The sequence below is a fragment of the Marmota marmota genome, unplaced genomic scaffold, assembly GCF_001458135.2.
Source record: "Marmota marmota marmota unplaced genomic scaffold, marMar, whole genome shotgun sequence".
Taxonomy (NCBI): Eukaryota; Metazoa; Chordata; class Mammalia; order Rodentia; family Sciuridae; genus Marmota; species Marmota marmota.
In genome coordinates, this window is record NW_026000185.1 from 20,010,513 (window position 1) to 20,036,511 (window position 25,999).

Consider the following 25,999-nt stretch of genomic DNA (forward strand, 5'->3'; position numbering starts at 1 on the left):
GGTTGGGAGGTGGAAAGCCATTTGATTTTAAGAGCATCTTTCTAAGGAGTTCAAGATTCTAGGACAAGCAAGGTGGAGCAAACCTGCAATCCCAGTGACTTAGGATTTTGAAACAGGAGGATCACAAGTTCAAGGCCAGCCTCAGCAATTTAGGGAGACCCTCATCAACTTACACCCTTCCTCAAAATAAAAAGGACTGAGGATGTAGCTTAGAGGTAAAGCTCCCCTGAGTTTGATTCCTAGTATAACAAAAGAAAAGTTCAAGATTCTGCATAAAGAATTTTTCTTCCAACTGTAAACACATAAATGTTTGAGAGAGAAAAATCTCCAAGCAAACTCAGCCTTCTAAAGTTGCAAGTATTTCAATTTCCTTTGTCTCCACCCCTTATACACATGCTATTTTTCTACAGTGGCCAGGAGCTCTTCATTTAACGTTGCTCACAGGTGTTTTCACAGGTGTCTGGCTCTCCTGGACTCTACCTCTGAACCTATATTTCACCCCAGTTGCTCAGGAGGCAAATTTGAGGCCAGGTGGTGCAACTTAGTGGCACTCTATGGCAAAATAAAGTGCTAGAGATGTAGAGTTCTTGCCCAGCATGCACAAGGCCCTGGGTTCAAGCCCCAGAACTGGGAGGGCGGGGTGGGGGACCATGTAACCATATCCAGACTAGACTGGACCTTTGTGCTCTTTCCACTCTTTCACAGTAATATGGTCGTAAGTACAGAGGGACATCTTGAAGAGACTGTACATCTGAGGAAATTCTCTGCAGTCAAACCTGTTCCCCAATATCAGTGTCAGTCAACTTCTCAGCCTCCACTGATGTAAGAACACTGACATGTCATTTAAGATCCTTTGATGAGACACATCCATGTGAGGCTTTGGATGTGCTTGGTTTTGGGGTTGGGGAGAGGGAAAGTCACTTTCTTGATGTAGAACAAGCCTTAGTGCCACTAGCAGTAACTGTTAGAGATGAGTCTAAATCCTGGCTTATAGTATTTGTTGGCAGTGGCAGCAGTTTTATTTTCAATTTCTTTTTTTTTTTTTAAATCTTCTTAGTTGTAGATGGACAGAATATCTTTATTTTATTTATTTATTATGTGGTGCTGGGGATCGAACCCAGTGCCTTTCGCATGCGAGGCGAGTGCTCTACCACTGAGCTACAATCCCAGCCCTTCTTCTTTTTTTTTTTTTTTTTAAGCAGTTACCAGATGAGATCCATTCTATGGCTTGGAACTGTTCCTCAAACCTGTGTCCTAAGTCTGTAAGCTGCCTAATACCCTTAATAAATCCCTCTTTGCTTAAATCAGCTAATGTAAGTCTGATATCTGTAAATCAAGATTCCTGATGTAGGGGGAAATGCTGGGGAGTGACATTGGTCCAGTTATGTTGTGTGCGTGTATGAATATGAAACAAATCATTACAACAATAAGGCACAAATTTTAAAAAGCGAAAGAAAACTCCATTTATATAAGTTGCTATGGGGCTGGGAATGTGGCTCAAGCGGTAGCGCGCTCACTTGGCATGCGTGCCGCCCGGGTTCGATCCTCAGCACCACATACAAACAAAGATATTGTGTCCGCCGAAAACTAAAAAATAAATATTAAAATTCTCTCTCTCTCACTCTGTCTTTAAAAAAAAAAAAAAGAGTGTGAGATGCTTTATTTAAAAAAAAAAAAAGTTGCTATAGTCAGCAGCTGTAGAAAATATTTCCCCCCCGGGGCTGGGGATGTGGCTCAAGCGGTAGCGCGATTGCCTGGCATGCATGCGGCCCGGGTTCGATCCTCAGCACCACATGCAAAACAAAGATGTTGTGTCCGCCGAGAACTAAGAAATAAATATTAAATTTTATTAAAAAAAAAAAAAAAGAAAATATTTCCCCCATTTTGGACTCTTATCCTGAGCACTGTGTTTCTCAAATTTCAGGCATTCACACTCAGCTTTCCCAAAAATGTGTCATAGGTTCATAACACCCATTATGTTACCTACCAAATAGTGTACTTTAAAAATAAATTGTTTGGGGCTGGGGATGTGGCTCAAGTGGTAGCACGCTCATCTGGCATGCGTGCGGCCCGGGTTCGATCCTCAGCACCACATACCAACAAAGATGTTGTGTCTGCCAATAACTAAATAAATAAATAAATAAATATGTTTAAAAAATAAAATTGTTTTTTTTTTTTTGAGGGGGTGCTGGGGATTAAAGCTCATACATGCTAAGCAAGTGCTCTAATTTTTTTTTTTTTTTTTAATTTGGAGACAAGGTCTCACTAAGTTGCTTAGACTGGTTTCAAACTTGGTGATCCTCCTGTCTCAGCCTCCTGAGTCGCTGGGATTACAGGAATGCAATACTGCACCAGGCTTCCCTCCTCCTTTCTTTCCTGTGGTGTTAGTATCAAAATCAGGACTTTGCACATACTAGGATAGTACTTTACCACTGGGTTACATTCCCATGGGTATATAATGAGTTTCAGCCACTGTCACCACCTCAGGGTGAGGTCACAGAAAGCTGCCATGAGATGATGGATGTGAAAGGTCATTTACTACCTTGCACTCATTCATTCAATCAAAATTTACTGGGCACTCACTCACTGCGAGCCCCATCCTGTGTTAAGCGCTGGGGCCAGGGCGGGACCAAGACTCAGGGCTGTCCTTAAAAGGCTCCCCAAGCCCGGCGCGGTGGCGTATGCCTGTCATCCCAGCAGCTCGGGAGGCTGAGGCAGGAGGATGGTGAGTTCAAAGCCAGCCTCAGCAACAGCAAGGCACTAAGCAACTCAGTGAGACCCTGTCTATAAATAAAATACAAAATAGGGCTGGGGATGGGGCTCAGCGGTCATGAGCTCGAGATCAATCCCCCCTAACAACAACAACAACAAAAGGCTCCCTAAGGTGGTCCTTCACCCTCGGTGTCATCTGTAAAAAATTCTGTGGGTGGGAGACGACCAAGGGAATTGCTTCTTAGGCTGCAGAAGGGTCCTAGGGGCGTCCGGCAAAGTTGTCCTGGTGGCTCTGACTATGTGAGGTCAGCGTCCCCGCAGGTTGTGAGACAGGAGCGCTGGTATCTGAGGTCGGGACTGGACGCCCCGGGATCCCTTCCCAACTCCTCCCAGTTCATTCCTTCTCAGATCTCCTTCTGAAGTGGAAGCCACTATTCCCATTTTGCAGCTAACAGTTTAAAGAGAGACGAGTCACACCTGAGCCCCCGTCCAGGCACTGGTCCTACCTCCAGCTGTGGCAGAGGCCGCCAGATCGCTCAGGGAATTCGGTGCCGCTCTGCGCCGGGACCAGGATGTTCCCGAGCAGTCCTTGCGGTGGCCGCCCGCAGGCCGGGGCCTTCTTCCCTTTGAACCCAGCCTAGCCCTACCTAACCTCCGAAGTCCGCTGCCCTGGGAACTACAAGCTCATGAGCGGTCGGGCCCCTGGTACATTACCGGGCGCCCTCCAATGCTCCGCCATCCCGGGGGACCTTCGTCGCCCCTCAGCTTGCCAGGCCTGAGGGAGCTGTGGAAACTTTAATCCTTCCCCGCCTCCCTGACACAAACACCCTCCTCTTCCGCCCCACGCACGGAAGTCGGCTATACGCCCATAGAAACTGGAGGCTAGAGGAACCCAGACCTGCCTGCCCTCACTTCCGCCGGATGTGACCTGCAGCCGCAAGTGCCCTTCCTCGGTTGCACGCGCGGGTTCCCGGTACTCACTACTGGCTCTCGGGGGCAGAATACGACCACAATGGCGTCCGCCACCCTGCTGCGCGCGACGCCCCGCTTTAGTGGTGAGGAGGCAGGGAGGGCGATGGTGGCCTGGAGGCACGTGCGGGCTTTGCGGTAGCTGGGCTCGGATTCACGCCCTGACTCCGCGCCCCTGTCTTGGCAGGTTTCTGCGCCAGCCCGACCCCATTACTGCAGGGTGTGTTGCGACCGCTGAAAGCCCGGGCATTTCCCCTCTTGTACCGCAGTCTGGCTGTGGAAGCCAAGAAGACCTACGTGCGCGACAAGCCCCATGTGAATGTGGGTACCATTGGCCATGTGGACCACGGCAAGACCACACTGACTGCAGCCATCACGAAAAGTGAGCAGGCTTGGGGTGGGGGCGTCCGCCAGAGCCCTATCTACTTGAGGGACTGGGAACCAGGGAGGTGGGGCCACCACGGTGTCAGTTGGTAGAGTTTACTGTCGCCCCAAGAGAACTCGAACGTGGGGGAGGTGATTTGGAAAACGTAGGAGCCAGATTTCCCTGAACTTTATACATTAATTATGTAAAAATCCTAAGGATGTATGTTTAACTATGTATATCTTTCCTTTGGCCTTGGGAAATGCTGATAAGAGGCTTCCCCATAAGTCACTGGGTAGGCCCTTGAGGTCTTTTAAATTTTTTTCTGGCCCAAAGTGGTCTCCGCTGGAAGAGACTTTTTAATTGGTGCATTATAGTTGTATATAACGGTGGGATTTGTTGTTACATATTGTATATACACACAAAATAACTATAATTTGCCCAATATCATTTCCCAGGATTAACTCTTGCCCCGCCTCTCCCCCACCCCGCCCCTTTTCATCTACTGATCTCCCTTAGGTTTACTTAGATGGGAGGGACCCAGGGGTGTGGCCTGAGTTCTGCCTCTAGCTTTGAACTTGGGCTGAGAGGTGTGTTCTCTTCCCTCCAATTAGTTCTAGCCGAGGGAGGTGGGGCTAAATTCAAGAAGTATGAAGAGATTGACAATGCCCCGGAAGAGCGAGCTCGGGGTATCACCATCAATGCGGCCCATGTGGAATATAGCACTGCTGCCCGCCACTATGCCCACACAGACTGCCCGGGTCATGCAGATTACGTTAAGGTGAGGGTTGCTAGGAACAGGTCCAGAACCTGCCTCCTCTCAAGATAATGATAGGCTTTGTGGGGAGGGGGTGCTTTAGGAGAGATTCAGATGTTTGGATGTGAGATCAAGGGTTTGCCATGGCCACAAGTGGTGGTAAAGAGCTGAGGAGGTTGTTTTCTGTCCTTCTACCCAGAATATGATCACAGGCACTGCTCCTCTTGATGGCTGTATCCTTGTGGTGGCAGCCAATGATGGTCCCATGCCCCAGACCCGAGAGCACTTATTACTGGCTAAGCAGGTACTCAAGAGCCTGGACAGGGATGGAAAGAGGAAGAGTGGGAACTTGAGTGACTCTGAACATTGACTCTATTCCTTTCCCATTTACAGATTGGGGTGGAGCACATTGTGGTGTATGTGAATAAGGCAGATGCTGTCCAGGACTCTGAAATGGTGGAGCTAGTGGAGCTGGAGATCCGGGAACTGCTCACAGAATTTGGCTACAAGGGGGAGGAGACACCAGTCATTATAGGCTCTGCTCTTTGTGCCCTTGAGGTAAAGGCAGGGGTTAGTGCTGATGGATGATGGGGCTAGGAGGGTATTCAAGGGCTTTGCTATCTATCTGGGGGAGTGGCTCTTGGTGAGAGAAATAAAGGAAATTTCAGAATCCTACCCCATCCCCCAACAGCAACGTGACCCTGAGCTAGGTGTGAAGTCGGTGCAGAAGCTGCTGGACGCTGTGGACACTTACATCCCAGTGCCCACACGGGATCTGGAGAAGCCTTTCCTGCTGCCTGTAGAGTCAGTTTATTCTATTCCTGGTGAGGACTCTGCCTGTTCATCACCTCCCACAGCAACAGCCTGACCCAGGGTCTGACATCCTGTCCTCCTTTCTCCTAGGCCGAGGCACAGTGGTGACAGGTACATTGGAACGTGGTGTTTTGAAGAAAGGAGATGAGTGTGAATTTCTGGGACATAGCAAGAACATTCGCACTGTTGTGACAGGTATAAGAAGCAAACCCTGGCATCCAGGGACTGGTTCCAAGATGACTTTCTCTTGTATCTTGTCTACCCCCTCCCTTTTCTTTTCCCCATTAGGCATTGAGATGTTTCACAAGAGCCTGGAGAGGGCAGAGGCAGGGGATAACCTTGGAGCCCTGGTCCGAGGCTTGAAGCGGGAAGATCTGAGGCGTGGCTTGGTCATGGCCAAGCCAGGTTCCATCCAGCCCCACCAGAAGGTGGAGGCTCAGGTGAGGGCACTAAGTAATGGTGGCAGGGCTGAGCTAACCTGTCCCCTGCAGAGCAGCAGGGCTTCTAGCCAAGCCCAGCTCCATCCTCATTGCTCTTTCCTCCAGGTTTACATCCTCAGCAAGGAGGAGGGTGGCCGCCACAAGCCCTTTGTATCCCACTTCATGCCTGTCATGTTCTCCCTGACTTGGGACATGGCCTGTCGTGTTGTCTTGCCTCCAGGGAAGGTATGGTGGGTATAGGGAATATGAAGGCACGAAGGGAGTATTATTCCTACCAGCTCTCATAGTTCAAAGATGTCATAGAAAGCTCGGGTGGGTCTGTTTCCTTGGGTTAAGAGAGGCTGGTGGCTGCTGCTGAGAGAGCACTGGAGTTGGGAGTCCTCATCCAGCATGCCCTAGGCTGAACTAGGTCAAAAGCCCAGCTACATCACCATTTACCCACAAAATTTCCCTGGAAAGGATGCCTCTTGATGAGTGTTGTTAAATACAAAGTCTTCTGACAAAGAAACCTGTTAAAAGCAAAGTTTCTAAATATTTTTCTTAAGAATGTACCTCAAGCTGGGTGTGGTGGTGCATACTTGTAATCCCAGCAACTTGGGAAGCTGAGGCTGGAAGATTGCAAGTTCAAGGTCAACCTCAGCAATTTAGCAAGACTGCCATCTCAAAATTAAATAAAAAGGCTGGGCATGTGGCTCAGTGATTAAGCAATATCCAGTACCAAAATGTGGTGGTGGGGGGAGTACCCTACTCTAGAAGCACAGGGTTTCTTGAATAATATGTCTGTGGTCTGATGGTCAGAATACATGAAGCTGTGCCCAGACAGATTCATCACCCTGCTGCATTTTCCCGTGACTTAACCTCCACAGCAGCCAGCAGTTAGACTGCTAAGTCTGTGTCTGGTCCATCTCTCCACCTCTTTTAGGAGCTTGCCATGCCTGGGGAGGACTTGAAGCTCAGCCTAATCTTGCGGCAGCCAATGATCTTAGAGAAAGGCCAGCGTTTCACCCTGAGAGACGGCAATCGGACCATTGGCACAGGCCTCGTCACAGACATACCAGCAATGACTGAAGAGGACAAGAACATCAAATGGAGTTGAGTGTGGACTTCTGCTCAGGTTCTCTTAATTTTAGAGCTGCAATCTCGCCCAGTGCAGCTAGATGAACACTTCCCCTGGTTACATGGGGTGGCCTGCCAGGCAAGGTAGGGCAATAAAATTTGTGAATAATAAGCTAGCCTTTGTGTCTTATGTCCTTTGCATAAATTGAAGTGACAGGAGATTACGTAAAGGAAATGAAGCCAAAGATGGATGAAGAGCTTAGTTCAGTCCATCTCTATGGGGGTTATATAAACTAAAAGCTCTTCAAAGCCATCTTAACTGCTATTGAGTTTGAGAAGTAGAATCTACTATTGGTGAGCTTATGATTCCTAAAAGATTTGCCTGTCGCTTGGAGACACCATGGAGTCAGCTGTCACTAAGCACTCATCTTCTTTCTTGACCACCCATTTAAGTGCTATGTTAGTGGGGACTATACTTTGTTCATCTCTGGACCTAGCAGCCAGTGTATAAGAAGTACTAAGTACATATCTCAGAAAGCCAAGTAATCATTCCTGAAGAGTACTTGAGTGGTCATTACCGCTCTATGACTGGTTTCAAGTACAGGAATGAGAACATTTAAGAATGCAGTTAGGGCTAGGAGTGTAGCAAGCTCAATAGTAGAGTGCTTGCCTGGCAGCATGCAGCCACATGTTCAGTCTGAGATTTGAAATTAAGGAAAAGGGAATGTATCAAATATATAAGGAATGAAATGCTTAGATCTTTAAAAAACAAACAACATGGTATGACTGCCACAGAAGCTGATCCCAATTAAAAAAAAGTGGGGATTTTTATAAATGGGCAGGCCTATCAAGCTTGCATCCTGATGCCTGAACATCTCATGATACCTGCCCATTCAAGGGCAGACTCAAAACCTGATCTATGACTCCAAAGCAGAAGCAAACTAAGAAAAAATGGGAAAGAGGCAAAGAGGATGGATGCAAAAGGAAAATATTTGCAAAAGCAGCATCCTAAGACAAGGCAGGTTTGTTTCAGCACCCTCCTGTTCAAGCAAGGCTGAGAGTTTTCATGGGAACTGCTGACTCCATGAAAGCTAAAGCTCCAACTTGAGATTTCTGCCTAAAGATGATAAATCAATCTACAACCTTCCCACAAAGCATCAAAAAACTACTCCATAATATCCGCAAATACCTTCCACAATAACTAGACATACATCCTGAGCCCAAATGCATGCAGGCTTTACAGCTGTTTCTATTGCTGACCCTGCCCCTTTTATACTTGGGGTTGAACCCTGGTGCACACACTACCACTGAGCTACATTCATAGCCTTGCTAAATTGCCCAGACTGGCCTCAAAACTTGATGCTCCTGCCATAATTTCCCGCATTGCTGAGATTACAGGTGTATACAACCACATGGGTTTATTCCCATCTGGAGGGCTCTTTGCTTAGAATTCCAACCCTGGCCAATGGCTCACATTTTTTTTCCCCCACTTAAAATTTTCATTTAAAGCCCCTCCCCTCCTCATACACCCTCAAGTTTTTGTTTCAAGTGGTTAACCCTGCCTGACACTGAGCACTGGTCCCATCTTCACAATCCTGGAAGGAAGGAATAATCTCATTTTATGGACAAAATCACCGAAGTCAGATCACAAAGAATTCCAAACTGCCACCTTGAAAAAAAACACCTCATCTGAAGCCTATTACCATTTCAACACCCCATGCTTCTTGTCCTAACCCCTACTCTCTCCCTAAACTGGTTCCCCAATCCACTTCTCTCCCCCTTCTAGCAGCTTTAACTCTAGGTTTTTACCCACACCCGAGACCTCTAAGCTGTGCACCAACCAATAAGGCTGATTATTTATTTATAACTTTTCAATGGCCAGAAACAAACTGCGTTCAATAAAGAGATACACACAACTGGGTGGAGTGGTACAAGAGTATAATCCCAGCACCTCTGGAGGCCAGTTTTGACAACTTAGCAATATCCTGTCTTAAAATAATAAAAAAGGCTAGAGCAATAAGTAGTTCAGTAGTATAACATCTGCCTAGCATATGAGGCCCTGTGTTCTGCCCCACTACCAAAAAAAAAAAAAAAAAAAAAAAAAAAACTACTCCCCTGATACTTGTACTTTTCACCATCCAGTAACACAAAAACTCCATCAATAATCACAACTCCACGTTAAGACTGGAACTCACTTTTCAAATGAACAGCACACAACTCGAGGTGGTTCCTTATCCTAGGTTCAGAGAAACTGCTACTTTAGACAAAAGGAGAACAGGTGACATGATGAATGTAATCCTAGTATCACCTAAGACTAAACTATAACCAACCTCTCATCTCTAAAGAGCAAACTATAAGTTAAGTTAGTTTAAAATTTTATTTTTTTTATTTATTTTTTAATATTTTTATGTAATAAAAAGTAAAAGTCCTTGTCCAACCATCCTTGTGGGGCATCTGTCTGTCTCTCACGCAGGTCACTCAAGTTAATGGGGAAGAAAGAACAGGGGGCCCAAGTCTGAGGTTATAAATAATAGAAAATAAAAGATCTTCCGTCTCCAGCGGGGGGAGGGAGGAATAGATGAGAGGATGGGAGGGCAAGATTGGGTGGGAACAGGCAGGGGCAGAGCAGGAACCCCCCACCCCTGCAGGACCCTGGCCCTGCCCACTTTGAGGCCCCTCCCATTCAAGGTGCTTGGCAGGAATTCCCCAGCTCCCCCAGGGGAAAGGGGGGGTTGGGGGGCTGGGACTGGTCCGAGCTGCTGGGGGAAGAGACATAGATCACTCTTCCCTCCACTCATGGAGGTCTCAGGTCGCGGCCAGGACAATCTTCAGTTCCCCGGGGGGTGGAAGGGGAGCTGCTGGGAGGGATGAGATTGAACTGGTTGGAGGGGAAAGAGAAGAGAGCAGGAGCATTAGAACCCAAGCAGCTGTCCCTTCATCAATGCGTCCAGGGGCTGTGGGGGTGTGTGGGTAGGAGCGGCCTCCTCAAGGTGTCTCATGGGGCTGTCAGAAGCACAGGTCAATCGCTGTTTCCCAGTAAGCCAGAGCCCTTACTCGTGTGCCCAGCTCAGCCCCCCACACCCCAGTCTGGCCCTGTCTGCTGCGCTGACCTTACCTCGGCTAAGTCAGGAGACAGTCGGGGTCACTGAGAGCTGGGGAGGCAGTGGGGAGGGGGGCTGCTGGATCACAACTGAGCGAGGACGGAGGGAAGCAAAGGACAGAGCCAGGAGCAAGCCCCTGGCGGCGGCGACTGTGGCTTCTGCCCACCCTACATACTTCACAGACAGGTGCAGGTCGGCGGGCGCCCTGTGGGACAGCCCTGCCTCCAAGACCCCTCACTCCCCACCCAGAACCCGTGCATCCTGCCCCACCTGCAGCCCCTCAGCTCTTCCATGCCAAATTCCCCCAGCTAACGAGAACTCACGAATCCTGTCATCGGCTCCTCCTGGAAATCCAGGCGCCTGGCCAGGCTGCTCACCTTGGGGGTGTCCGATGTAGGGGTAGGGTGAGGGTGTGGAAGCTGAGAGTGCAGGCACCCCACTCTGGGGCACCGCGCCTTGGGGGGGCCCCCCATGGCTCTGGGGTGGGTGCAGCAGCATCACCTGGGGCGGGTGGGGAGCCCCAGGGTGAGGGGGCGGGGCTGCTGTGATTCCAGTTTGGACATGGGCCTGTCAAGGAGAAAAAGCAGCTAGGAGAACCACAGAAGTCTGAGATGGAACCCGAGAATCCTAGCATTGGGGATACTCCTGCAAGAGGTATAGTGTCTCCAGAAAAGGACAATGTCAAGGCTCATTTCCACTGGCACAGAGACCCAGCCGGATCAGTCCCTTGGGTGCTTACCTGGGTAACATGGGCCATATTGGTGAAGCCGTGGGGCAGCTGCTGGTGGGGATGGATGGCATACACAGCGGCTGGCTGGGGGAAGCTGCTCTGAGGGGACTGGGCAGAAGGTCCCGGTGGCAGAGAGGGCGGCGTGCCTGTCAGGGCCCCTGGGTGGTACAGATTCTGCTGTGGCTGTCCACTGCCCAGGTGTGGGGCCTGCCCCGCCTGGTGCTGTTGGAGAGGTGAAGGGAAATATGAGTGCCATGTACTCCTCTGGTACCAGGCCAATCACTTCTGACCCAATCTCCAAATGGGAAATAATGCCAGGCTCTCTATTCTTCTAGCCACCCTTCCTGCCCCAACCATTCAGATTCCCAAGAGCAGGCACCTGGACGGGACTGGGGGCCGCATGCTGTGACTGCGGCTGGCTCCCAGTAGGTGTGGTGGCCGGCTGTGGCTGGTGGGCATGGAGTGGCGTGGCATGGTGTGGATAGGACTGGTGAACAGTGGCTGCAGAGGAAGAAGGAGAGAACCAATGCTGAGCACGCCAGAAGCCACTAGGTACAGCCCAGAGCAGACAGGAAATGCACAGAACTCACCATAGAGGGCTTGGGGGGTGGGCTGCTCTGCAGAAGGGTACTGAGGAGTGGAGGATGACACAATGGCCTGGGGATGGCTACCCGACGTCAGCATGCGTGGGCTGCTTTGAAGCATGGGGGCAAACACCGGCTAATGGGACAGAAAGAATTTAGTTCAGCCAACTAGGGAAGTTGGTCAACGTGTGCATAGCACTGCTTGGGCCTTAGCAGATACCTTATTTATTCAAGGTTTACAGTAATCCTTTCAAGCAGATGCTAATTCATTTACACTTCAGAAGAATAAACTCAGAAGTAGGTGTTCAATGACTGTTATAAACATTAAGCCCTGTTAGAGCCTGGATTTCAGCACAAGTCTGACAGTCAATCATGCAACTATCTCCCTCACCCAGCACCTAAGTGGTGGAGACGGAGAAGGTGGGATCCCTTGCAAGGGCTCTGTACCACCCCCCTTTCCCTCCTGTGCCATGGTCACCTGTGAGGGGTAGTGGGCCATAGGCTGCATCATGGCAGGCTGGCCTGGGAACTGCTGCGGGTTGTAGGGGATGTAGGAAGAATAAGGTGTAGCAGCCACCAAAGGTGGGCCAGCAGCTGCAGCAGCCTGCATCATCGGAGGGGCTGAGGCTGGCTGGTGTTGGTCTGAGCGCTGGGGCGGGAGGGAGCCTGAGGGTGGGGGGAAAAGAGCGCAGAGCTCAAGCTCCATCTGCCAGGAGGTACCAGGCAGCCCCACCAACTGCCCCTCCTCACCCTGCTCACCTTTTGCTCCTCGGTACTTGCCCTGCTGCCCAGGCACCGAATTGGATACAGGATACGGATACATCTGAGGTGCCTAGGACAAGGACACATGAAGCTTGGCTTGTTTATTGACATTCAGGACTGGCCTGACCTGGTCCATTGGTCTGCCCAACAAAACTCTACTTCTCTTACCCTAGGCCCCAAGGTTCTTCTCTCCTACCTGTACAGCTGGTCCCATATGGATCTGAGGTATGTAGGAGATGTACTGGGGGCTGTAGAGCCCACTCTGGCCTGCTGTCAGCACCGGGATGGAGGGAGTTGAATGAGTTCGGGGCCCTGGAGAAGTTGGGGTACTGGTGGATTTGTTCTGTTAAGAGACAAGGGAGGACAACATTTTATTTCTATATCCCCACTCCTACCCTGGCCGTAACAGCCATTCACAATGTCGTGTGCTAAACACATTTTGCACATTCTAACCTTCCCATCAAACCCTGACATGGGCATTCACAAATTACAGGTGGGAAAACAGATTAAATGGCTTGTCCAAGACCTATAAACTATGTAAGCATACAGGTTCAAGCCAAGTCAGTCTAAATGAAGCCCAAGCTTCGAACAGTCTCGCTCAAATACTCCAAATGCTAAGAACTTCTTGGAGAAACTAAAGCCTATCAGATTCACCCAACCCTCGAGACTTCTTTCTTCCCAAACCAGCATAACTGCTGCTGCTCTACACTTCTGTATTATCTCCTTTGCACTGCTGGACAGCCCAGTGGTCCTGGCAATGAAGTGCTCCCCTCCACTGTGTAGTGCCTGCTCCCAAAATTCCCTCATGGAAACCCAAGTCCCCACTCTTCATGCCCATCTCACCACAGACAGCAGAGGCTTTGTGGGATTAAACTCCTTGGCATTGGGGTTCAACGTTGACTTCTTTACTTGTCTGTGAGATAAAATTAAGTTAAGTCCTCATGGTTTCCCCTCACCAGCCGACATCCACCCAGCTCCCCACCTCACTTACTCAGCAACAGGGCCCTCATCCTTGTCATCTCCCTTGATGAGCCCCACCGGGGGGCTGCCAGTTTGATTTGGGCAAGGTGGTGGGGGCTGCTCTGGCCCCTCAGTGCTTCCTGCTGGTGCCAGGGCGGGTTTGTCTTCCTTATCCGATACGGATTCTGTCTTAGATGAGACTGGGGACCCCATAGGTTCTGAAGTCAATAGACCATCAACCTCCTTCTCCTTCCCTTTGACCTCCTCCTTTAAAATCCGAGGAGGAAAAGGATCCAGGCTGGTCTCAGGGGAACTACTGGGCTGAAGCTGGAAAAAGAAAGATATGTATCATGATCCAGATCCCAGGCTGGACTCCTCTTGTCAGCTTCAGTTCATCTCTTCTACCCAGCTGACCCTTTTGTCTCTTCTATAAATCCTCCATACCCCCTGCTGACATCCAATTCATTTCCACATTTCATGTACCTTAAACTGGGCCCCAAACTTTCTCAGTTCTTCTAGTTGAAATCGTTTCTGCTCATTCTGAAGGCCAGGGACTATGAAAAAAATGATGGAAAAAGGAGAAAATATAACATACACCTTTCTCAAAGGTGTCTACACAATACTAGTAGCTCAAGGACAAGAAATCAAAGACAAATGAGGAGAATTCCAAAGAAATAATTATAAGTGAAGGGGTAACAGATAAATGTCTGTTCCTGAATCCCAACAAACTTCCTGAAATGCTCTCCTCAACAAAGGGGCATCAGACCGCAGCACAACAAACCGCACTCACCTTTCCCAGCTATCCGGGGCAGCTCCTGGGACTCCAGAGTTCTGCCAGGTTCCTTGGTTGGGAGGTCTTTTACTGACAAGGCAAGAGAGAGATGCCTGAAGGTCCTCCTGTCCAGGGCCACATTTTACATTGTCCACAGCACTCAACCATCTGACTCTTACCATCAGTGGGGGCCAGTGAGATCTTTGGAGAAGCGGGGGAAATGGAACCCACTCCAGGATCCACAACTGATGATGTTACAGGGATAGGGGCTGAAGAGGTCGCCACTGCAGAGCCGATAGGAGGTTCAGGACAGGAAGCAGAGATTGGGGCAGGGGCAGCAGACTTGGGAGAGCGTGGAGGGTACATCCGGCCCACTGGAAGAAAAGGGAGAGCTGTACAATGGTTACTGCTGGTCAATAAGCAGCAAGTACAGGAAACTTACTAAAACCCAAAGCATACACATTTATTACACCTCAAACCAAGGCCAAGGTAGATAACTGAAAGCAGGTTAATAGCCTCAAGGGCACCATGAAGGGCTGGAATGCTTAAAAGAAACAGGTGTGCTTCTGGGCCAGCTAGAGCTATGCAGTAAGACAGGCTCAGTGTTGGAAGAATTTCACATATTTCAAAAATGGTCTTAAAAATTTCTATGACTTGTCATGTTTTAAAACTGTTGGTCAAATTCAAATCTAAACCAAAAAAAAAAGACACCTGTCAGCCAATATACAACCCATGAACTGCTAGGTTAGATTTCATACTAGGAAAACTGAAAAATTTCTTCGCCTAAAGGATAAGAACAAGCTCTCTAAAACAATTTATTCTCCCATCCCAGCATTCCAAGGGACATGTTTATCTCCCTGTACAAATTTCTACCCATTTCTTCATATAACAGCACTGAAGCTTTACCTGCAGGAGGAGGTGGAACAGAAGATTCTCCAGAAGGCCTGCTGTTGGGTGAAGACAAAGTCTTGGCACCTCTCAGAGGGCGCTGTGCCTTGGGGGACATGCGGGAAGGACCTATTTTCAAAAGACAGAGAATATGAAGGGACAGAGAACCTGCATTATCACCAACTCATCATCTTCTCCAAATCGTCTAAATCTTTTCAATCACCTTTTCCACTTTCTTTCCATCCCATCTGTCATACGTCTGCTTTATAACTCACCTCCATTGATACCACGTGCCTCAGAACCTGGGCCAGGGCTACTATTGTCAAGATGATGAGGGCCACGAGGTGGCAAAGAGCTAGGGCCAGGCCGGCCACCCCGAGAACTGCTGCACCGAACTCCTCCCCGGGGACCTTCTCGAACTCGTTGAGGCAGAGGGATATACTTGCCCTCCCTGGGAAAAGAGTTTAAATAAGGGAAGGCAGCCGCAAAACCCACACATTTTGGCTAGGGATGTAGCTCAACAGTAGAGCACTTGCCCACTTGCCTAGCATGTGAGGACCTGGTTTCAATTCCCAGTACCAAGAATACCTCACACAAATTGGCAACATGAGACCTTTCTGAAGTCCCCCTGTGGACACACTTCCTGGCTCTAGCTTTTGTCACTATTGTACCTGAAAAATCACAGAGTTAAATGTTGAGACTATAGGCTTATGACCTTGTGTTACATGAACCCTGACCCAAACAATTGTGGTCAATGCTCCACAATTCTACCACTCCTGACTCTTAGGAGGAATCAGACTACATTAAGGAGAAGCTTTCACGAGAAACTGATGGTACAGTTTGATTTATTTTTTATTTTTTTGGTGCGGTGGTGGTGGGGGGGGGGACTGGGAATTGAACTCAGGGGCACTCACCAACTCGGCAACTGAGCCACATCCCCACATCCCCAGTCCTATTTTGTAGTTTATTTAGAGACAGGGTCTCACTGAGTTGCGTCAAGCCTTGCTTTTGCTGAGGCTAGCTTTGAATTCGCAATCCTCCAGTCTCAGCCTCCTGAGGTGCTGGATTACAGGCATGCACCACCATGCCCAGCTGATTTCACTTTGATAAACAGAAAAAACACAGTATAACTTTTTTTTTTTTAAAGGCTCTTTTTTTCTAAATCTATACGCCTTGGCCTTGTTGCAAATTATCTCCCTAGTTTCAGTCTCCTAACTCAAAAATTGAGAATAACAAGGCATTAACTTTTATCTAACAAAGTGGTGAGATTTAACAAACTGTACAAAGGTCTTAGACCAGGTCGTGAATCCTATTTGTTGAGCCTCAAAGAGTTCTGGCTGCCCCCATAAATACCTGGATGCCAAGCTGGGGCTCTCTCGCCCTGAACCCTGCCGCTGAACTGCACTGTGTTTCTCCTCCTCAGTGCGCCCGTCGTCATTCTCCATGGCGATCCGCAGGCGGTACTGCGGGCTTGACTCAATCTCCCGAGCCAACTGGGCTGCACGCAGCTCCCGCTGACGGAACTCTTCGGAGTTGTCCTTTTCTAAGGGCACCCTGAGCAAACACCCACAGACCACCATATCCCATCACCCACCAGGGAACAAAAGAAGAAAATGGAAAACATTCCTATCAGTCCCATAACCACTTTAGGCATTCAGGCATACGGTACTTAATTCCTTCAATAACAGTTTCTCTTCTGCAGTGCTGGGGATCAGACCTAGGGTCCTATGATGCTAGTTAAGTGCTTTATCACTGAGCCACACACCATCCCAGTCAACAAATATTTAAATGAGTATTTACTGGGTATTAGGCAGAGAACCAAGTTATGTTCAAAATCTTTTTTTTCAGCCCAGGTGATTGAACCCAAGGGTGCTCTGCCACCAGGCCTTTTTACTTTTAGTCAGGATGTCACAAAGTTTCCCAAACTGGCCTTAAACTTGCCATCATCCCGTCTCACCCTCCTGATGAGCTGGGATAACATGAATGCACCACCATGCCCAGCTAGCATATCCTAAATATAATGCTTATGCTTTTTATTTTTTTTTTAATATTCATTTTTTAGTTTTTGGTGGACACAACATCTTTGTTTGTATGTGGTGCTGAGGATCGAACCTGGGCCACACGCATGCCAGGCGAGCGCGCTACCGCTTGAGCCACATCCCCAGCCCCTGCTTATGTTTTTTATACTCTAGAGAAAAGATATGGGTAGATGAATAAGCAAGTAGCTAGTTCTATACATGGGTGGCCTGGAATCAGAATACCTTTCAGGGAGCAGTTCATAAGGCAGCCAGGAAAGGAAAGGGGGAGGGTTACCTAGATACTCAGAAAAGTATGTGTAAAAACTATGTTCCACCTAGATATCTGCCTTCTGTCAGTGACCCCACAACCCCAACTGTACCTCCTGGAAGCACCAAAATACTCACGTGTAAGAAGAGAGACTACTATCATAGGTGGTCTTTACACCATAGTTCTCCTCATTGAACTTGAACATTTCATTGGGGTCCCATCCATTGGACTAGGGAAGGGAAAGGGAGAATGTTTTAAAACTCAGCAAGAAAAGGAACCTGGTTTTTCCACCTGGTAAAGAACAAAAATGTAACCAATCCAAGAATGTAATAATAGTACAGGGCTAGTGAGAGCATCAACTAATAATGCCAATTTGTAGCATAAATAGGCAATAACTAATGTAAGTGGAAAGTCCTAACAAATCCATTTCCAGGTTTATGTTCTTGAAAAATTCTAGCTTGTATGTATGGAAATACATGTTCTAAGGTCCAGTATGACACTATTGGGCAAGCAGTACTGGGGCCTGAACCCAGAAGTGCTTTAACATTGAGTTAAGATCCCTAGTCCTTTTTATTTTGAGACAGGGTCTGATTAAGTTGCTGAGGCTAGACTCAAAACTTGTAATTCCTTGACTCAGTCTACTGAACCACTGGAATTACAGATGTGCACTACCACATTCAAAAAGATGCTATTTTTTTTCTTCTTTTCGGTACTGGAAAATTTAGCCCAGGGGCCCTATTTATTTTTTGAGACAGAATCTCGCCACATGGCTTAGGGCCTTGCCAAGTTACTAAGGCTGGCCCTGAACTTGTGACCATCCTGTCTCAGCTTCCCAAGCCACTGGGATTACAGGAGTGCACAGCTGTGCCCAGTGAGACTACAGTGTGGGTTTTAATAGCAAAATAATGGTAACAAACCAGATAAGTAAAAGAAGAAATAAAATTTGTTGTGTATATACACTGATACATGTATATAGTGTTAAAAACAACCAACTAGGGCTGGGGCTCAGCGATAAGGCACTCCCCTGGCATGTGTGAAGCACTGGGTTCGATTCTTAGCACCGCATGTAAATACAATAAAGATCTATCAACCACTAAAAAAAATACTTAAAAAGCAACCAACTAGACCTGTGTATGAGTATGAAAAGTTCGAATTAAAAAGACTTTTGTACAAATTAAACAAATTTTTCATTCAGAAGATTCTAAAAGTATGAAGGTAGTCGTTTTACAAAGACAAATGGGTCTACATTAGTCAATCTCACTTCTACTTTTTGTCATATTGGAAAAAATAATGCCATAAAGCAAAGTTAATCATTGTCAATTACAAAGAAGTAAAAGAACTGGTACTTTTGTTTAGCTGTTTTCTATTTGACCACACACACACACAAAAAAAGCAGCAGTCAATATTTTCCTCCCTCATTTTCAAGAATCAACTCCTTGTTCCAACAATGTCACTGTCATCAACCCACACTGTAGCTGCCCGGTTCTCAAGGAAGGAAACTATACCATGTCAGACTCGAGGTCATAATCATCACTGTTGCTGTCACCGCCCTCCCAGCGCTGAAGCACTTTCTCTTTGTGCTCCCCATTCACCTTCGAGTTCATGGCAATGGCTGAGTCAGTGAACTTGTCTGTGGGGGCAGAGTTGAAGATCAGAAGGAGTCAGGTGACATTTGACAGCTTTCTTTCCCCTCACCTTTACCCCCTCCCCTCAAATAGTTCAGAAACAAAGGTATTCCAACAAACCCAAATTTAGGGTATCTATTCTTATGGGGCATGGAAGGTAGGGCAGAGCATGAAAACCCTGATCTTGATAGTTCAAAAGGAGTAGTAAGTTGAAAACTAACCAGAGAAAATATGAAGTACCACAACACAGGCCAGAATTTGCCCCACCATATATTAGATATCAAGACACATTTTCAAGAAGAAAAATTCAGCCATCTCCCTTAGTTATGAAGGGTAGTAAAGAAAAAGTTAATACATTCTACCTGCACACAAACTTCCCTCTACAAAGCCTGACACAATAGCCTAGAGCTATAATACCTTTAGTAGCATAATTGAAGTCAACATTCCGGAAATGGACAAGCATGACATCACTCGGTTTAAACACCATGGTGTCTACAATGTCTTCTCGGCGAGGGCCACCTGCTGGCTCAGATGCTTTCCGGTGTACAGCGTCTACTGCCAGTTCAAACTACAAAAGCCCCATTCCCCAACACCCAAGGGTCAGTATCAAGAAATGCAAAGGCAAAATATTACTTGTATTTCTCTTAACCCTTTCCATATTTTGCCCTACATCTCATTCTCATGTGCCTGTATTCAACATCAGCCAGAGGACTCAGCAAAGGCTTAAAGTTAAAATTTAAAATTTTGGAATTTTAAACATACGTTCTACATAAATGATTGACAGTACTTTCTAATACCACTGAAAACACACCCGAAATGTCATTCTCTCCCTCCTTCTCACATGCAGCACCAAAACCAAACTAATTCGAGTACACTGACCTTTGAGCTCAGAGTCTTGAAAATGCCTTCATAGGTGGTGCCATTTTTCACCTTTACATCACAAGTGGAGCCCTAGGAGAATGGAAGATTAAGCAGAGTGACTCTAGAAAACTGATGCACTGCATTCCTTAATCAACCTAGGAGTTAAGTCCTCACTTACCACAACAGCTGTCAGGAAATGCAGCATCCTGGAGTTGTTATAAACACCTTCAAACACCTGTCAGTAACATAAGAAAGAGAAATAAAGAAGCAGTGAATAAACACTCCACTTTCTAAATGGCCACACTCTACTGGCACCCACCTCATTTGTGCAGTGCCTCTGGCCCTTCTGAGTCCATTTGACCATCTCAACACCTATTCTGCCCTATACTCCCATATATTTCGCTTTCAGGTTTTTGAATCTTATATAGGAGGGAAAAGGAACTCACAGGTGATTGTGGGGGTCCCTTTCCTGTGCTCTGTCCCCTAAAAGAGAGGGAAACAAGAAACTAGTTACTAATCAGCATTGATGATTTAGCCTACAAGGCAATTAACCAAAAATATTCTTATACTCTAAAAAAGGAAGAAAGTAGACATTAAATGCCAATAAACACATTTAATCTAAATGCCCGTAAAAAAAAAAGACCCCAGTCAACAATGGCTGTCAACTGCTATAACAGTCAATGCAACACAGCCCTCTCACTTCTTCCAAGGGAATAGGGCTGCATGCTTAACAGACAAATGCTATAGCATTCAATAACCAGTAACCCTCACCAGATGTGAAGGTGAATGCTCAGGGGCGCGATGCAGAACTACTCAGCTCAGGCACACTACCTCCCAGACGGTTAAAAAAAAAAATCATTTTCAGTAGCCTTATGCCCCAAACCCTGGGAGGAGGGGTGTTCCCTCCATACCCCACCCCATCACCCTCATTATTCATTCAGCCTGTTACCCACACTGCAGGGGTCACCAATCGACAGGTAACACTGCTCCTCGATGGCTGATGTAACCGGCAGTTGAGGAGGGCGATGAGGGGGCCGTTGGCGGGGCTGGGGGACAGCGCAGCCGCAAAAGCCATCCACCGGGAGGCCTCGCCCGGTCTGCGCCTGCGCACTAAAGCCCACGGGCCTCTTCAAAATCCCCCCTCCCGTGATCAGAACCCACTGCGCCTGCGTGCACCGCGACTCTCAATCGTATTAGCACACACAGAGAAGAAACTGAGTGGTGCGTCCACTACTCATCCACCCAACAACACCAGACGAATCCCTCCATGCACACTCCCAGCCCCTGCCCTAAGAGTTACCAGGACACGCGAATGCCCGGGTCATAAGACAGAGCATCCGCGCGCACGTACGGGAAGGGCGCGCGCGCGCGCTGGAGGTTCCCGGCCCGCAGTCCTCCCAGTAGTCGCTCCTTCCGTGCCCCCTCCCACCCCGCTCCCCTCCTACTGGCCAGACCGGCAAGGGGGAGGTAGCAACTCGCTCCCAAGTCCCTCCCTCCCCATTGGCCAAACTGTGGGCCGCGCGCCCCCCTCCATTGGCTACGGCCNCGAGGCCGGCTGGCGCGCGTGCGCGGCGCCGGGGAGAGCGGAGAGGGGAGGAGCGCGCGGGCGGGAGCTCGAAGGGGGGCGGGAGGAGGGAGCGCGGCGCGAGGTGCCCGCGCGCACCGGGCGGTTAGCTCCGGCGAGAGGCTGGGAGAGAATCAAATAGGTGACCCTCGCACCCCTGGCCTTTGGTGTGGGTAAGGAGCAGCGCGGGCGCTCACGCGCGCCAAGGATTTAGGGTCTCTAGGGCTCAAACCGCCTTAAAGACTGGCGGCCGCTGTCGCTTCACAATGAGCGTGTGAAGCTCTGGGGGAGGAGCCGAAGAAGCGGAGAGGAAAGACCGGCCGCCCCGCCCACGCCTCCGGCGTAACGTCAGGATGCCTCCGCTGCAGTGTGAGCTGTCACGTCGTGGCGTGAGGTTCTTCCGCCACTTGAGTACTGGTGGGCGGAGTTAGGTGCCAAAAAATCCCTGGGACTGGACGACTTAGCCGCTGCTCATTTAGGCAGGTGGTAGGTTTCCCAATGAGCTATGCTTTATTGTATCTACTTTAAATAAAAAGATTGATGCATATTAAAGTAATTAGTTTGAGCTGGGTGTGGTAGTGCACGCCTGAAATCCCCCCGACTCAGGAGGCCAAGGCAAGAGAATCACAGGTTCGAGGTCAGCCTCAGTAATTTAGCAAGTCCTTGCCTCAAAAAGGACTGGCGATGTAGTTCAGTGGTAAAGTGCTTCTAGATTAAAAAATAATAATAAATAAAAAAAATTTTTTTGAGCGTGGTGTACCTATGCCCAATCCTAAATTTTAAATTTCAGTAAGTTTAAACCTAAATTGTCATTTCTCCGTGCCTGAGAATGAACCCTTGAACCGTAACATGGAAGGCCAGAGTTCCTAGGGTCTACTTCAAAGCCCTACACCCGATGACTGGGGGTATCCGTAGCTCAGCGGTAGATCCCTTGCCTACCATGTGCTAGGACCGGGGTTCGATCACCAACATGGCAAAACAAAACTAAAAATCCTTTGCCCAAGTCTACAATGAAGGCAGCCTTTATTCATTCGAAATGATTTGAACATTAATCTAGATGCCTTGCACACAAGAGTAATTAAACCACTTCTTGCTCTCAAAGAGTTCAAGTTAGTGGGGGTTTAACTAATTGATGAAATCTGTGAGCTGAAGCAGGAAGCACTATGAGAGTAGTAAGTGTATCACCTAGTCCAGCATTAGGTGACATCTAAATTGAGAAGCGGGCAAGGAGAGGATTTCTAGACAGGAATAGGATATGAAAAATTCAGCTTGGCTGGAGCATAAAATTAAAAGGAGAAAAGAGGGGGTTTAGATGAAAGACTGGAGCGGGGCAATGATGGTGCTTGTCTGAATTCCAGAGCCTGGGAAGGCCAAGGCAGGAGAATTGGAAGTTCAAGGTCAGCTGTGGTAATTTAGAGACCCTGTCTCAAAATAAAAAATAGAAAGCGATCTGAGGCTATAACTCAGGGGTAGAGCACCCCCGGGCTAAATCCCCAGTGCTGCAAAAATTATATACATAAATACAAATTTTGAAAATCACACTAGATGAGAGGGAGAGAGGAAAAAGAGGAAGAAATATGGAATGAATTTGACAAAATCATGTTATATACATATATAAATGTACCAAAGGCAATCTCACCTTTAAGTGTTATTTAGAAAATATCAATCAAATAAGGGTGTGGAAGGAAGAACAATAAAGGAGGAAGCAAAGAGTGGGTGCGGGGGTGCTAGCCACTGAGCTGACAGAGGGATAGAGGAAGGGTGGGCAAGGGAGAATGGGAATTGAAATCATTTCTTGCATATATAATTTTGCCAAAATGAATCCAAATACTAAAGACAGGGAGGTAGTTTAGCCCAGGTTTTTTGTTGTTTGGTTTTTGTACTGGGGATCGAACCCAGGGGAACTGAGCAACATCCCCAGTCCTTTATTTGTAGGCATGGTCTTAATAGGTTGTTGAGGCTTGGCTAGAATATGGGATCCTCCTGCCTCAGCCTCCTGAATTGTGAGTCGCTGGGATTACAGGTGTGTGCCACCTCGCCTGCCGTTTAATCCCAAAGTCTCACTCTTTCTGCTCTAGGCACCAGCACTGGGACTCTTCCCAACTCCTCCCTCCCAAACACAAACACGCCTAGCTATGAGAGTCTCTCTTACTCTTTGGGAAATATTGTCACCTCTGCCTCAGTCAAATGTGTTAGGTTCCTCTCATGGGTGCCTGCCCAGCAATTTACTCTCTTCTTTTTCTAAGCTTGCTGAATTCTGTCTTCCTGCTAACGTAAATTCCCTAATGGCTGGGGCCTTGACACTTATTCCTTCCTGTGGTACCAGCACAAGGTAGGCAGTCAGTTGAATATTTGTAAGGTGAATGGATCCAAATGGTATTTTAAGGACCTTCTCATTTCCCTGGTACCATAACAGTGCAGTTTTTTTATCTGCACCACTTGTGAGGCACCAGCTCTCCAGCCTCTCTGTGGGTCTCTAACTGCTCCCCATCCCTTCCTCCTCCCACACCCAAATTCTAAGTTTTAGCAGGTTCAAGTCCTTTTTCCACAACAAGCGTTGTCCTTATTCAACTCTGCCTGCCTGAGTACTATTTCTACACACAGAATTCCCTTCTGGTTCTCTGCTTTCTCATTTCAAGCTCAGGTGTCAGTTCTTTCAAATGTCTCTTGTTTTGAGTCCTTCCTCCAGGCCTCCAAAGCACTATGTTTTTGTGCATTTGTTTCTCTTGGAGTCTGGTATCATGAAGGGCATTTCTCTATTCCTCTATCCCTCTATCAGCTCAGTGGCTAGCACCCACGCACTCACTAAATTGGTAATTGCCCTCTTAGTGTATGCGATTTAAAAATTAGAAAAGAGAGCTGGGCACAGTGGCTCACGCCTATAATCCCAGCTACTCACGAGGCTAAGGCAGGAGTATTGCAAGTTTGAGTCCAGCCTCAGCAACTTAATGATGATTTAAGCAATTTAGAGAGACCCTGTCTCAAAAATAAAAAGCACTGGGGGGGGTGTAGCCCAGTGACACAGCACCCCTGGTTCAATCCCCAGTAATAACAACAACTGAATTAGCTGAGGGGCATACACCTGTAGTCCCAACTACTTGGGAGTCTCAGGCAGGAGGATTGCTTGAGCCCTGGAGTTTAGAGCCATCCTGGGTGTCATAGCTTAAAAAAGGAATAATAATAATATGCTACAATGATTGACAAGACATGTTGTTAAGAAAGCAAAGTTCCTAGGCTGGGACTGGGGCTCAGCGGTAGAGCGCTCGCCTAGCACATGTGAGGCACTGGGTTCGATCCTCAGCACCACATAAAAAAAAATGAAATAAAAATATTGTGTGTCCACCTACAACTAAAAGATAAATATTAAAAAAAAGCAAAGTTCTGGGCTAGCTTTTGTATAAGAAAGGAGAAAAAAGAAAGCAGATGGATATGCCAGGTTTTTACAAAGAAAAATACAGAAAGAATAGACCAAAAATGAGTCCAGTGAGTTACTTATGGGGAGAGGGGGAAGTGAGGATTTCTTGGGTTACAGTCTTGTTAAAGGAAGCTATAGAGCTCCGACTGGGGCAGGGAGACACTGCTTTCAGTAGATCTTTCTATGGAGTTTTTACTTCAAATCGTGTTAACATATTCCAAAATATTCCACAAGTTAAAATCAACAAGGGTGGGGTTAAGTACTTTAGAAATTGAATGCATATATAAACAAAGAAACTCAACTCTTTTTCTTTTTTTTTCTTTTTTTTTTTTTTTTTTTTTTTTTGGTGAGTGTGTGGTACTGGGAATTTAATCCAGAGGTGTACTCTACAACTTAGCTTCATCCCCAGCTCTTAAAAAAAAAAAAAAACAAATAATGTTTTTTTAAGATTTTGAGACAGGGTTGGGGTTGTGGCTCAGCGGTAGAGCGCTTGCTTAGCACGTGCGACGCCCTGGGTTCGATCCTTAACACCACACAAAAATAAATAAACAAAATAAAGATATTGTGCCCATGTGTAACTAAAAAAATATATATTATAAATAAATAAAATAAAGATAGTGTGTCCAACTACAACTAAAAAAAATATTAAAAAAAAAGATTTTTGAGCAAATTTCACTAAATTGCCCAAGCCAACCTCAAACTTGTGCTCTCCTGCTTCAGTCTGCCAAGTTGCTGGGATTACAGGTATTTGCTACCAGGTGACTCAACTCTTTATTGGTACTGGGAGTTGTACCTGGGGCCCTCAATCACTGAGCCACATCCCTGCCCTTTTTTATTTTTTGAGACAGGATCTTGCGAAGTTGCATAGTCCTCACTGAGTTGCTAAGGCTGGCCTTGAACTTGTGATCCTCCTGCCTCAGCCTCCCAAACTGCTGGGATTACAGGTGTACCCAGAAATTCTGTACCTATTTTGCCTGTTTTATAGGATGAAGCACATGAGTAAGTATGGATGTTGTTGAGAACCAGAGACCTCAGCTGGAGAGAAGGGAGACACAAAAATTTCTTGTGATTGAATTGGAAAAAATATCAGTACAAAACCCGTGGATAGACAGATACCTAGGACTCAGATCTTGCTTTCTAAATACCATTATCCCCTAAGAGCACCTGCAGCTCTTTGAAGAAAGGCTGATTCTAGCCAGGACAAGAGCAAGGAAGGAATGAGATGAATTTGGAATATTTTGTTGTCAGAAACAAAGTACGTAGGCTGGGGGGTTAGCTTCGTGGTAGAGCACTTACTGTGCACATCTGTGAGGTCCTGGGTTTAATCCCAGCACTAGAAA

The 25,999-nt window shown here is 47.4% G+C and overlaps 2 protein-coding genes and 1 non-coding gene across 26 annotated transcripts; 1 reads left to right on the plus strand and 2 right to left on the minus strand.

Annotated features, from left to right (window-relative positions):
- Nucleotides 1-1,096: 1,096 nt before the first annotated feature.
- Nucleotides 1,097-1,169, minus strand: Trnaa-cgc. The gene has a single exon. It is a non-coding gene; the product is annotated as a tRNA-Ala (tRNA).
- A 2,438-nt stretch (nt 1,170-3,607) lies between these two features.
- Tufm (Tu translation elongation factor, mitochondrial) lies at nt 3,608-7,283 on the plus strand. Its single transcript, XM_015491215.2, has 10 exons — nt 3,608-3,767; nt 3,869-4,063; nt 4,660-4,826; nt 5,002-5,106; nt 5,196-5,360; nt 5,494-5,626; nt 5,706-5,810; nt 5,904-6,055; nt 6,161-6,280; nt 6,978-7,283. Exons 1-10 carry the CDS (start codon nt 3,725-3,727, stop codon nt 7,149-7,151), a joined length of 1,359 nt encoding a protein of 452 aa, XP_015346701.1. The 5' UTR covers nt 3,608-3,724; the 3' UTR covers nt 7,152-7,283.
- Nucleotides 7,284-9,469: 2,186 nt separating this feature from the next.
- Atxn2l (ataxin 2 like) lies at nt 9,470-21,054 on the minus strand. Of its 24 annotated transcripts, none has more exons than XM_048789729.1 (25): nt 20,981-21,032; nt 20,634-20,790; nt 20,127-20,163; nt 19,859-19,915; nt 19,699-19,770; nt 19,237-19,387; nt 18,700-18,824; nt 17,332-17,423; nt 16,262-16,462; nt 15,184-15,359; nt 14,927-15,037; nt 14,200-14,412; nt 14,039-14,110; nt 13,732-13,802; nt 13,280-13,575; nt 13,132-13,201; nt 12,485-12,631; nt 12,286-12,358; nt 12,005-12,192; nt 11,533-11,662; nt 11,322-11,443; nt 10,952-11,164; nt 10,590-10,779; nt 10,227-10,263; nt 9,470-9,966 (listed from the first exon to the last, which is right to left on the minus strand). In XM_048789729.1, the coding sequence occupies exons 1-24, from the start codon at nt 21,015-21,017 to the stop codon at nt 10,232-10,234; spliced, it is 3,033 nt and encodes a 1,010-aa protein (XP_048645686.1). In that variant the 5' UTR covers nt 21,018-21,032; the 3' UTR covers nt 9,470-9,966; nt 10,227-10,231. The 24 variants fall into 24 exon arrangements, with proteins under 24 accessions (XP_048645686.1, XP_048645685.1, XP_015346703.1 ...); XM_048789728.1 differs by having other exon boundaries at nt 9,470-9,989; XM_015491217.2 differs by having other exon boundaries at nt 9,470-9,989; nt 10,227-10,386.
- Between the last annotated feature and the right edge of the window lie 4,945 nt (nt 21,055-25,999).